Genomic DNA, 14452 nt, shown 5'->3' with positions numbered 1-14452 from the left:
TGCACGCGGACTATCTAATTATTCATTAGGCACAAACTACTTTTTGTATCTGAGAAACTCAGTATTTTTTGTTTTTGTTTCTTTAGAGTGTTTTCTATGTTTTAATTCAATTTATAATGCATATATTACTATTATCATAACAAGAATAAAAATAAAATTTTCTATAAAACATTGAAAACTTATTCTTTGCTTATACAACTTAAATTACGTTTTTATCTGTTTTGAGTTAAAGTTGAAATTTTGTTTGATCTATGTAGAAATATTGTTATATATAATTTGGGTATTTACATTTTAGTTTATTTTTTAATTAAAATTTATTGTATTTGAATGTATAAAATTTAAAGCATTGATATTCAGTTTAATTAATTAATTAGTTTATTAAAAACTTTGCTTAATTTATTTAATCAAGGTTTTAATCAAACATTTTCTTTAAATTTGCCGTTTGTAATTAAAAATTGTTAGGTATCTGTTAAGTTATAATGTTCTTTTAATATCATCATTGTCATCAGCACTATCGAAGTTACTAAAGTTATTAAAGTACTGTAATCATGAAAATTATCTATATTTTTACACGTGTTATAGTTAAACTATGAATTATGTACCTTGACGATAACGGAAATTATATAACAGAACTAATTCCTGTATTAACAAATAGGGGAAAGTAGTGTAATACAATGGCTCTAAGAGAAAACTAAATAACACATTCGAATTTATATAAACATTAAAACTTTATTAGCAAGATGTAATTTTGAAATATTCTTTAGAATTTAGTTTTATTTACTTTACATACGAGTTATTTTTAAAATTTTTATTAATCAATTTTCAATGCTATCCATCGAGCTGGAATGCCCGACCATGTCGAGTATCACCGCTCAATGATTATGCTTTGGCACTCAAAATTTTACTTAAAGATTTACATACAAAAACACTCACATTTATAATTATTTGGTGTTTCTAAACCTCTGAAGTCTTTCTCTAACCAATTCTTTTGCATTTTTTCTGCGACTTTTTAGATTTTCTCTTTCTAACGCCTCTAGTTTTGATTTTCTGGAAAAGCTGTTAGAATTTGTGAATTTTTTAAAAATTATTTCTACTCAATTTTCGCCATTTCGTATTGTTTGAAATACAGGAAAGAGGTAAAATATCACCTGAAGGCACTGATTGTTGAACTTAGCTTACGTGAGCGTTGTTACCCTTTATGGCCTTATTGGATTCTAATGCATTTTTATTGGTCTAACAACATATTATAAATAAAATGAACAGCAAGAATGGGAGGATAAATAAATAGTTTATACACATAATGATCTGATGGTGACCACAACATGATTGTAGACTTACGAGACGTTTGCTATCTGACCACAATAATCACACTTTCACAATTCTATTTTGTTTCTACATACCTATTGTTCAACTTTCTTCTGTAAAATAATAATTTAAATTTAAAAACTATATTTTATTTGGTAATACGTTTTAATAAACATATCAACATATTAATAACAATATTTGTTATGTTCTTTGCAAAGAGTTCTGTAGATAACAAACATTTCATTAACATTAACAAAAAATTTAATACTTAAACTTTATTAGTCAGAAAGGGACAATATAGTGGCAACTACAGCGGATGAGGAGAGCGAGGGTAAAGTTGTTACCAATCAAAACTTCCATGAAAATAAGTCTAAAAATAACAAAAATGTTCAACTCAACAAGAGTAATTACTAAGTAATTAGATTGAAGTATGGTAAATTTTTAATCGTGAACAAAAAATACTGGCATTGTTAAAAATCTTTATGACTATGTAGATATTGGACACGTTGTCTGGTAAAGCGACTTGATACAGCTCGATAAGCTGTATCAAGTCTCTGTATCAATGACATAGTCCATTTCAGATAAAAAGCGTATTATCAAAATATGTGTAGAGTACTTGTATAAACCAGAATAGTGTTATCTCCTAAAATTGAAAAACTTTAGGAGATAACACTATTGACTTTTTAAATCTTGTCTTATTGAAATAAGATTATAACTATCTCACATTTGAGAGTATTGAAGTAAAACAATATAAAATTTAACAACTAAAAAATTATAAGAAACTTTTAATTGTTATTTATTACATAAAATTCGCTTGAATGACATTTATAATTACAAAAACTATTAATTTTAACACAAGTAAACCTTTTGTAATAGCAGCATTTTTCAAATTAATCATGTTTAGAATGCTTGTCCATTCTTAATACAGTACCTTGTGCTGTAGTAGTGACAAAATATATTTCAACCTATGTCACTTCATAACAGTTAACTAGTGCTTCGTTTATTGTTAAAAGTAAATAAATAATTTGTACCACTTTTATTTTTATTTAACGAAAACATTTTAAACTACAAAACAATAAAAGTTGAAATTATATATTTGAAGTAAAAATAAAATTTTTACCGATATTTTTATTTTTTGTTAGTTTTTACGTAAGGATATGCTTGTAATATTTCATATGCCCAACGATCGTATAACTGTAATACCGTTAGATCAAGAATTGCCTCTTAACTTTTATTAACTCTATTATTAAGAGTTAACAGAGTTATTAAGTTAACTCTGTTAACTTTTTTATTAAAACCATAAAATATTTTCTTTGAGATTTAATATTTACGAGAAATCTCATCCAATTTGAATCTAACGTGTTTATATTTCATAATATTATACGTGCATATTCCATACTTTTGTTCATATATTTTACAAGAAAATGAGCCTGACGTTGCTTCGGCAAACGATTTGGATGATTTGGCACATATTGTACGTTTGGAAATTAAGTTATTACCATCAAAAACAAAACATCGCATCTAAAATAGTACAGTAGAAGCCGTTCCTCGGGTTAAACCTTAATTTTCTCCCTCTCCTCCGCGGGGAAATTTCCAAAAATCCCTTCTAAGTGTGCATTTTCATGACGTACCTTAACTGTTTACCAAATTTCACCTCTTTAGGCTCAGCAGTTTGCTCTGGGCGATGATGAATCAATCAGTCAGTCAGGACATGTAATTTTGTATATATAGATTTATCATTTTAAAAATAGAAAAAGAAGTTTTGACCCATGTTTCAAATTTATGTAAAAACTCTATAAGATAATTACTTATAAATGGTTTTCTGTATTTTTTGTTAGAGGAAAGAAATAAATTTTAAAAGTTAATTTTTAGAGAAGAATCATTAAGGTTTAAACAAGAATAAAATTGAATTTTCATGGAGAATCTATAGATTTATTATAGCTTTCTTTTTCCTTTAGTTTTTTCTTCTCCGTAGAATTGAGCATTCCGTGATGCATTATTTGGTCATCTTCAGAACTAAAAACGAGAATTATTTAAAGTTATTTTACTTTTTTTTAACTTTATTTATAATAAGTATCGTACCATTTTCTTTGTTGGGGTAACAAAGTCTTACTATCAATTTTATTGTGTACGTAACTAATAAAATCGTCAAGAATATTATTAAATCTTCCGGAGATATTTTGATCATAACACAGATTATTTCGAACAGACTTCTTTTTGAATAGGCCAAGAAACTTCGAGAAGCTATAAATAAAAATAAAAATTTAAAACGTTGTCTCTTTAAAGATGAAGAAAATTTTGAATATTTCTTTACAATATTTTAATTGGAAATTTATATTTGTTTGGTATGTTCATATTTTTAGGATTTTCAAATTGGATTGCTTGTAAAACTTGGACTGTCTCTTCCATTTTTCCTTTATAATAATTTCTTTCAGTTAACACCTTACAAATTTCTGCTCTAGTAAAACAATCGCGATGATGGCAAGAGTTATTCTGTGGAATAAAAAATATGATTTTGTAAAACCCTTTGTTTTATAAATGAATATAATTACACTACTGATATAAGGAGAATAATAATTCTTTCAAGTCCTTATAATAGCTATAAAGTTTATTTTATTCTTTACTCATTCTTACTTGATTATTATTTTTATAAATTTCGAACTTTTTCTGTAATTTTTTATCTTCAAGTAATTGTTGTTTCAAAAGATAAGTTTTCTTTTCTCTGAAATATCAAAGTAATATGTTTACAGTTTATAATAATTTTGAAGTCTTCTCGCATAAAAATCAGGCTACTTACTTATTTGAATTTACATTGTTACCAGGTGTAGTGAAAAAGTACATTTCTTCCGAGTGTATGTCTAAAAAAATTAGTTTATGGAAACATAGCTATACACTTTTTTAATAAAAAAAAAATATAGAATTAGAAAAATTCCTAGATAAAATGAGCAATTATTTATTGTGAATCGTCACAATGCCGGGGAACAATTTTTAATCATATTTTTAATTTACTTTATTTAAAATATATGCTTTTTATCTCAAATTAGTAGTAGCTTATCCCTGTACTTTATATTTTTCCTTTTTCTTTAACAATACAGTTGTGCCAATCATCTATTAACTCATTTCAGGAGAGAAATGAATCGAAATAACATGACTTCGGGTTAGACAGAAGCTCTTATACTATATTTAATCGCGGCTTCCTGCCCCTAAAATTTCCACATTTGATCTCGCCTTTCATCTATCTGACTCCGTTCTTGAGAGTAAGGAATGACAGCCGGACGGACGACAGTGAGAATTTATAGGTCTACAATTTTTCAAATAGCAGCCAATAATTAGACATATGAAAGATGAATGTAAAAATATATTAATGAATTGCATCTGTTTTTCTCAGATGTAATTAAAACTAAAATATTAAATTAAAAGTTTTATTCGTATAGATCCATGTGAATTTATGAAAGCTTATTCTAATAAAGTAGTTTTAAGTTAGAGATTTTTATGCTTGTTATTTCTCTATTATTTCTATCTTCAATTCTGTCTTAACAGTTAGTATCTAATGTATTCAATTTTTGTATAATAAAAGCTTTTAAATGTTAATATTCCTCAGTTATTTTCTTCATAATCTTTAAATTCTGGATTAAGCTAATAAATTCTTTGAAAATTCATGCAATTTCTTTGGAAATTACCGTTTTTATGTATCATTAATTTTATCAATTGTTGAAGATGATGCAGATGAATTAAATTTCAAGTGTGTGTAATTGTGAGGCCCGAACCCTCCTTCACTTGTTTTTGTATTCTCTTTTTCGTCGAAACAAATTGATTGAGTTGGTTGTTGATATTTCTTTGTTTTGAAATGCGTGAAAACAGAGGAGATGCGTTCTTAGGAAAAATAATTGGAGTTAGTTAGATGTTTGGAAAGGAGAAATTGTAAACAAGAAACCCCGATACGTAAGACGAACAAAGGGGAATACGCTTTAATGCGTCAAATTGCAGAGTGAATCCTCTTGGTCAGAGCTATATCCTTTTCCGAACGGAAACAAAAAACATATCTTTCTCTGATTACGGGCTATCATCCCGGGGAAGTAGTAATTGAACATTTCAGGGAGTGATGGGCCCGGCATCGTGATGAAGGAAGATGTACACTGTACAGTACATTACACTTTCTCCATTAGGATGACAAAACGATGCTCGATCACAAATTGATTGTAGTTATGGCAAACGAACAGGAACCAATAGGAAACGGGCAGAAAGGAGATCCTTGTTAAGGAATGTGAATTTTGTACTGTTATTTTCAACTGCCAGGGGGCGTCACATCGTCCCGCGTCTTTTATGTACTGATTTCTGCCATGTTACAAACTAGCACAGAAGGCGTGTGCTGGTCGACTATTCTTTGTATTTGTTTGTTCAATTAAACATAGTTTACAGTCAAACAGTGTATCATTAGACACAATCTCCTCACTTTTACCAATCCTTACTAATCAGAATATTGGTTTCGGGTCAGAAATATATATATATAACGTGTGCCCAAGGACATAGGCTTTTCCCGAGGTATGAGAAAACGTCTTTATTGACTGAAAGATCAACGGTCATTCTCTGGTTTCGTCTTTTCCTGGAGTACGAAGGAACGTCTCCACTTCCGAGATCGACCATTGGACTCCCAGTTCTTTCATCGTCTTTTCCGAGGTACGATTGAAAATTTTTTTTTAAACCAAAGAGATTGACTGTCTTTTCTCAACGGCAAAGAACAATGGTCTTATTCTACATAAGAGGCCGATCGTCTTTTCCCGAGATTCAACCTGGTTACGTTGGACTATCTCCGCTCAGAAGCCCAACAGGCCGAAGACTGATTCTGCCTAATAACAGATCACCGATTATCTAACTACAGATCAATGGTGTCGCTTAGGTCATCCTCCAGATTGGATGAAAGAAACTCCAAGAAACGCTTATTCACATTCCCTTTAGGAGTGTCGTCGAGTGGACTCCCTTCAAACAAATAATTGTAAGCGATTCTGATATTAAATAAATGCGATTGTCTCTATAAACTGTGTAAGTCTGTGTTCACTACTCTGTTACGGCTCCATCCTCTCGTTTCCACGAGAGGATGGCGGTGACCCAACTTTTCCACTTTCTGGTAGTGATGTTTCACCAACAAAGAGTCGGGATTTTGCTTGCATAATTTTTAGTTACTCTTGCAATAAATCGTAATTCTTTGTTGTGATAAATGAATAAATTTATTATTTTCGTATGTGGATAAAATGTTGGCTAAGACATAAGATTAGTTATAATCTTGGATTCCGTTTATAAGCATATACTGTATATCTAATTGTTTTGATTATTATAAAAAACTGTTTAATTTACAATGTAAGAATTTACCTGGCGTATTGTTTTCAATCCCTAGTTCACTGCGCATTATTTCTTGATATAAGGACTCAGGAATTAAAGATTCCCTAAAAATATAATTATAAATTATCTTGAATTAATTGTACAAAGTAAGTACCAGTTTTAAATCATTTTTAAATCTGTAAAAATTAAAACTATAACATTAAAATATAAATTTGCTAATTAACTTAGGTAAAATAGATTGGAATTTGATTTGTAGAATTTTTGTAGCTAAAATTTCTAGCATTTAAAAAAATTAAATCCAAGTTTAGCAAGGATAATTATACTTTTAAAGTGTTCGGTTTTTACATTGTTTTATATGTACAGACAAACATCGATTTAACGTGACCATCAAATTATTACTAAAGTGTAAAACTGGAGGACCTCAAACAGTAAGAATTGTTCCAAGAGATCGTAATTAAAATACACGCTATTCAACGCTCATTGGATACTTACTACTTCAAATGAAACTAAATTTGATTAGGAGACATTTCAGAGCATGACGAAGACATTCCCATAAAAGAAAATCACTGTAAAGCTGGGGTCACACTTACGGAAAAATACCACTGAAAGCCAAAACCGTAAAAAAGTTTCGTTCGTCACCCGTAAAGTTTCTGAAAAATGAAGTCCAGAGGTACTCAGTGGAATTTTTTTCTAGCACGTAAAATGTAGATGTTAACCAATCAGATCCCTGGGAGTGTTGACGTATTTACAACGTCACTGACGTTGCTGCTGCGCTGCCTGAGGCTAAAAACGAGAAACCGCGTGAGCTTTTTATTCAATCAAATTTACTACGAACTATTCTGTGCAAAAAAAAAAAAAGAAAAAAATTATACAGCTGAAATAAGGGACACTTGGCAACGCTAGGTCTTTTTTTAAAAAGCACACTGGAATGGAAAATTTTACTTACTCGTAGTAATACTGCCGATCATGCAGACGAAGTTCTTTAATCAGGCTTCCACTGAAACCGAGCTGCTCGCAAGTCATAAACAACTTCCTCACCCAAAACTTACGCTTCTTCTTACGTCGTCGAAGCACCGTACATACAGTTAAAAATTAAGCAATGCATAATTGGTAACCGAGTACCATGAAAGAATCCGTGTTTAACTTAAATTGGCGGGAGCCGGAATGAATGTAACTGTAGCGCTGCTAGTAATGTGAACTGACATTAGATGGCGAAGAACTTTGTTATTTTTTCATTCCGTTTTTCACGATTTTACGTGCGAAACACTGAATTTACACTGAGCGGAAAATTGCCATTACGGTTCATTGAGCTTTTTTCTGTAAGTGTTACCCCAGCCTAACACTTTTGGAGCTGTAAGCAACGAACATTTTATTTGTACAAGACATGCATGCTATAGAAATTTTAGGAATGCAAGTAATACTGCTTAATATGGTATCCATTCTGAAGATATAAAACCTGAAGGCGATTAACAGAGTCTTCAACGGGCGAACCTCTCATATGCAATGTGGCTTACTATTTCTCAAGGAGCCAAATTTGCAGTATGTCTTCGATAAACCGCACATTTTAAGTATCTTCAAACTAAAAACTACACGGATTAAGATTCAAAGCGCTAATATCAATAGTACAGCACTGATCAGTTATTGTACTAAGTTCCTTTTACAGAAATATCTTCCGCATGACCTAAAATATCATCAAATTTGGTTGCTTTTGAACTGCTAAGTATCTTTTTTGAAAGCGTTGACTAGGTGTATCTTAATTATGATCACTTAGTATTTAGTAATGATTTCATAAATTTTTAGTCACGTAATCGAATAATAACGATATCTTTGTGATGCCGAATCATACATTTAATGATTCCGATATTCTAAAAAGTGCTCTATTTAATATTTGTGGGAAAAATTTGTTTACAAACATTTCATAGAGCTTTATGGATGCGGACGAGTGCTATCCGAAAGGATACTATATTGAGGTTTAACTGTATATTTAAAAAGTTTTAAATGTTTAACTGTATACTTTTATTTTTAAACCGAAACGACTATTTTAAAAAGATCAAATCCAATATAAGCTATATAACGTGTCATTCATAAAATTTAATTTATTATCTATTGACATTTAATATATAGAGATGTCAGTTGTGCTTTTTACCATTGTGATCTTGAATTGAGATTTTCACTATGAGCACTTTCTTCTATTGTTTCAACGTGTTGGAAAGTAGTTTCATCCTTTGTAAAATATTCTATAATGAGTAATTAAGAGAGTTAAAAATTGAATGTTTTCAATGAATAATAAAAGCATTTTGTTGCTTTGAAACCTTATGTAATGAACTATAAAAAAATTAATAAAAAATAACAGCTAATCACACCTTTCCTCAAATTTTTAACTTCCTCAACGTATTCTTGTGATCCTTTCTCTGTTTCTACAACATTTGCAGTTCGTAAATTTTCATTTGTTTCGTTCGAGGGATTTTTGTTTACTGACAATATCTAAATGAAAATAACTTAATAATGCTTTTATTTATAAAAATATAAAAAAACACATATAATTAAATTCAGACCAATTATGACACAAGTCTACATATTTTCTTGGATTTACAACGTTATAGATTTATGACATTATCTACGTTAGAAATATGTTAAAACGTAACTGCCGAGTTTCGTAGCAATTGGTCGAACGGCCTAGATGTGCATAGCGAACAAACAAACATCCTCATATATATGAAAATTACACAATAAATATTTCACGTATTGATAATATTCATATTAAGTTATTATTACTGAATAAAGCCGGCATTTGCAATTCCAATCTTCTCAATAAGTAATTCATACAAATTTGAGAGTTGTATAACTTACGTGTTTTGGTTTCTCAGATTCAGAACTTTTAGATTCGGTTAGTGTTGTAACATCAAGATTTCCATTTTCTTTAGAAATTGATGAATATTTGAATTTTTTGTCCTGAAATGGAGAGTCATCCGCATAATAATCTTTTAAATTCGAAATGCCCGATACGTTTTTTAATAAATCATTATCGTCTTTTAAATACTGGATCTTTGAAAAGAAAGAGCCGTTCTCCATATTAACGGTACTATTGTAAAAAAGAATATAAAAATTGAGAATATTTAGAAAATTATTAAATCTAAAACACGAATTTTTCAATTTGATAATAAATAAATAAATATAAATAAATGAAATTAAAAATGAAAGAAAAAAGCATTATTTATTAATTAAAAACACAAGGCAATTACTGAAAAAATTCATGTTAGAAATTTAGTATAGTATGTTAATATCATAATGAGTGAATTAAATCACTCGTTTAGATCACTCATTATGATTAATAATATACAATAATATGAATTTTATAATAATGTATGTAGTTTAACGACAAATCTTCTCTGTAATATGTAACAAAGCAACACGGCAAAATTTTCAGTTTTCTTGTGTCCATAATAAATCTGTGTCTTTCCGTTCGTTAATAAAAAGAGTGTGCACAAATTGCACAAGCATTAGAGACAGAAATACAGAACTTGAAAGAATTACGGGAATAATCATCGCATTGGGATATAAAAATAAGCTTATGCAGTATCTAATCCGGATCTGCCATTACAACATCACTGATAATTACAAGAAATTTACATTTTCTTAAACAAAGGAACCGACAATGGCCAAAACACACAATAAAAATCATTTACGAATGCAAACTTACAATATGCAGAATTGTAAGGAACAATTAGTATCCCACAAAGACACAAAACAAGTGTATACATGATACATAATACACGATACCAGCCAGGATAAAAATTGTCCTTATGATAACGGAGTAGATAGGTTACAAAAAATCTTTATACGAGAACATAGCTTACGAGCACAAATATGATGCAAGCGATCAGAGGTCAATTAAGCACAGCATTAACCAGCATCGCAAATGTAGTGTACATGGAAGTTTTGTGGGAGAATGCTAAAATTGTCCGGAAAATCGACTCCCTTGCGCAGAGATTCACAGCCAAAAAAGTAGAAATTTACAAAAAAGTAAAAGGGGAATGCCTAAACTATTATGACGCGGTATCTCTTTCTTCGGCTGTACAGTACATACGCTTTGATGAGCAGATTGTGACCATATGCATAAATACCATTACTTTTTCTTTTTTTTCATTTAATTTTTATTATTATCTTATGTTTACATATTACTGTTTACGCATGTAAATATTTTATTTCCAGTTTTTGGACTTATCGAATATTTTTGCTTAACATTCTATTAGCTTGACTTTGATTTCATAAAGATGACTTATCAATTCGGCTGAAACCGTTAGAATATTGAATAAAGAATCGTTCTTTTTTGTCGAGTAACAGTAAAGTATTCTAGAGTAAACTTACTTTGATTGAACAGAAGCATAATTGGATGTTTTTGGATCACTGTCCACCAATCTGGATAATTCTCTGTAATCTTCGATTAACTAAATAACAATTAAAATGCAACTGATAAAATGCTTTAATTTGTGTGCAATATTAAACTATAATTACTTTATGATATCTTTCTTGCAGTCCGGAAAATGCTTCTTCTATCTGTGTACCTTGGATTGAAATTAATTAATTAAATAATATAAAAAATACTTTTAGAATAAAAAATATATACAAACAGTGTTCGGAAAGAGTTTTTGCTCTGTGATTTAGAGAAAAAGTCAAAGATTGGAGGTCTTTGATTTTATCTTCTAAACATTTAAAATTTTCTTCGGCATTGCATTCTACTTCTATAAGTTTCTATTAATTAACAGTATATCATAAAATATTTTATATAATGGTTGATATGAAATGAAATATCTATTATAATAAAGAAACGAAAGATTACTTACTTGTTCCACAAGTTTTCTCATGTTTCTTTCATGTTCAAACTGCCGAAGAAGCTGTCTTTTGTCTTCTTTAATTAACTCTAACTCGATTTCTTTTTCTCGATTCCGGACGTATTCAATATCCAAGTCTTCCAAAATAGTTATAATTGTTGGAATTAATTCTCTTACTACATGATTGTCATATTTTTCCACCAGGAACTCAAATTCATTGTATAAAATGTCTGCTAATTGCCGAACTTTATAATTTTGAATCAAACTAAGACATTCATTTCTGTTAGTAATTCCAGACGCCGAATTTTCAGACATGTTTTCCTTTTTCGAACTTTAAAGTTTTGAAAGTAATGACGTAAACAAGAACAAATTTTAAGATTTAAAACCTACAGATAATGACCATACAAACGAAAAGAATCTGACGATCACGTGTCGTGCTTAAGCCAATCAGATTTAACGCTAGAGGTCTCTAATATGTAATACTAAGGTTTTAAATAAAACATGTTCAGTCGTTTTGAGAAATTGTTTAATGTTTGAATAAATGTTTGTATAATTATTCAAATCTTATTTTTAGGATAATTTTTGTTTACTTTTGTAGTTAAATTAATAAATCAATTGTAACAGTTAAATAATTAGTTAATGCAACGCACAAGTACACTATGGCTTAGTAAGCCGATCGTAATTATGTTCGTATGTGTACATTTGAAGTGTGCTTTCCCCTTATTTCCAATATAAAGTATTCGTAACAAAATTTTTGTGATAATTCGTCGATTGCCGGTGGCACATTTTCTATTCCCCCCCCAATTCGTTATGATTTAAGCTAATTTTTTATATATAGAGAGTAGTTATATCATATAGATATTAATTCTTAACAGAAATTATTCTCTATGCTCTAGAAATCTGTATGTAGCTTTACGTATGTTTAATTATGTAGCCAATAAAAATCTATTAGCTACATAATTAAAGTATTCATTATATCTTTATTTAAAATGGCCGACCGTAATTTACTTATTAAAATTATAACGAAGTACAATAATAAAAAGTTTGTCTTCTGAAACTAAGTTTTTGTATTCTTCGTTATAACTTTTATACGTTATAACTTTTATACATTATATTTTTTAAACTTTTTAAAAGAGGTCTACTGGTGGCCGAATGGATCACTGTTAATTGATCGCAGCTTTGTGCCTCACAAGAAGGTTGATCATGTGCAATTTTTCATGTTTTCTTCAGATGTTTATCATCTAAATAGGAGAAAGTCTCTCTAGAAGGTATCCCTCCTTAGCGGATCGTCTTCGTGTTGCATTGCCTTTTTCCATTAATGCTATTCTACCTTTTTTAAAATTCTTAACAATACTTTTTTAAAAATAATTCTGTAAAATTAAACCATTGGTTCGCAAATGTTTTAAAGGCAACTGCCCCTTTCTTTTAAAAACAGTTTTTGCTTTTAATAAATAAACATATAAATACGACTTTTCTTCGCAGGTAAACACCTTGCTTTAGTCCTTCTTTTTCGCCGTTTCACCATCAGCAATCCTTAAAATTCACAAAGTTACGGAGACGACCTTCCTTTTTAGGCTACTGCCTCCGCAAAAAAATGTAAAAATATTAAAACAGTTATTGCTCTTTTCAAGCTTTTCATAAAAGCATACCGATTATTAGTTTTATTAGAATAAAATATATCCCAAGATTTTCGTGTAGTCTTTGATAGTACACAATTATATTTCGAAGAAAATAGCATAGAAATATCTTATGCCAAATAAAATCAAATTTTGATAAAATTATTTTATGGTCGTAATCACAATAACAACTTCAATATGATAATGCTAATACAGTGGTGCCTCATATAACGTACTTAATCCGTTTCAGGTGCACGTCCGTTAAGTGAAACGTCCGTTATACGAAACGCATTTTCCCATAGAAATACATGTTAAAACATCTAATTCGTTCCGCAGCATAAAATAACCGTACTGTATCATAAAAAATGAACATGGGTGCCTTCTTTTATTCCTCCGCGTAACTCTGCGCGAGCGACATCCGTTCAAAAATTCCTGCAGAACGCGTTCCTAAATTCTGGTGGAGTGCGCGCCGTCGAACGGCAAAAACGGCCGCTCGTAGCAGTAGTTTACGGTAAAAAGCAACATGGCGTCTTCCGTGGCTCACTTGTCAGATAGTTTCGTTTCCGGGTCCATTATGTGGTTTTATGAATGAAAATTTAAAAATTGTGAAAGCGCAAGTTAGTGCACGCGGTGATGTAAGTGTCTTTACGAATTTTTTTCGAATGGTAGCCGGCATTCTAATTTTTTTCGTGGCTATTTTGAATGCTCTTTCAACAAATAATCCATTTTATGGTTAAATTTTACAATTGGGACTCTTCTTTTGCCTTTAAAAGCTCATATTTTAGAATTATAGATTCCTCCATCACGATACTATCGATAGTGCGAGCGCTGCCATCTTTCTTTCACCGTCGTTCCTACATGCCTACAAACAGCAGCGCACTCCCGTAGTAGCGGAGACGCAGAGCTCCGCTACTACGTCTCCGGTTACGTTTGTTTAGTACGTTAGGAAAACACTAACGCACCCATGGAGCAGTCGCCAATTATGCCGGAAAGTCCATTGTTCGCAGCCAGTCCGTTGCTCGAGTCACGTAACGGCCAAACAGAAAGTCCGTTGTTCGCAGCGTCCGTTATTCGAGGCGTACGTTATACGAGGCACCACTGTATATGCATTGAAAATTGCAAGCGTAAAAACGCTTGCAATTTCCATGCATATATTAAAACATTTAAGAACACATTTAAAATACAAAATTCTTTAAAATATTGAGCTATTAGAATCCAAAGAATAAAATACAGTAATATATACTGTATACAATTTAAAATAACAAAATAATAAAATAAATAAAAAACGTTGTTTAAGGTTGAAAACGTTCCTTGCGATTAATAAATAATTCCCAGTGAGATAAGGTGTTTTTGTGTAAGTAT

General features: G+C 30.4%; 1 protein-coding gene across 1 annotated transcript; it reads right to left on the bottom strand.

Moving 5' to 3' along the window:
* Positions 1-3218: 3218 nt before the first annotated feature.
* Positions 3219-11801, bottom strand: LOC136988790 (JNK-interacting protein 3-like). The gene is made up of 13 exons (XM_067286752.1): positions 11487-11801; positions 11274-11394; positions 11158-11207; positions 11011-11090; positions 9493-9724; positions 9006-9126; positions 8789-8879; positions 6673-6746; positions 4103-4163; positions 3940-4027; positions 3620-3798; positions 3388-3549; positions 3219-3321 (listed from the first exon to the last, which is right to left on the bottom strand). The coding sequence occupies exons 1-13, from the start codon at positions 11787-11789 to the stop codon at positions 3219-3221; spliced, it is 1665 nt and encodes a 554-aa protein (XP_067142853.1). The 5' UTR covers positions 11790-11801.
* Between the last annotated feature and the right edge of the window lie 2651 nt (positions 11802-14452).

Source organism: Centruroides vittatus, unplaced genomic scaffold, assembly GCF_030686945.1.
Source record: "Centruroides vittatus isolate TY-2023 unplaced genomic scaffold, ASM3068694v2 scaffold_386, whole genome shotgun sequence".
In the NCBI taxonomy this organism is placed as follows: domain Eukaryota; kingdom Metazoa; phylum Arthropoda; class Arachnida; order Scorpiones; family Buthidae; genus Centruroides; species Centruroides vittatus.
Note: the sequence above shows the minus strand (reverse complement) of the source record. Positions and strands in the feature narration are given on the sequence as shown.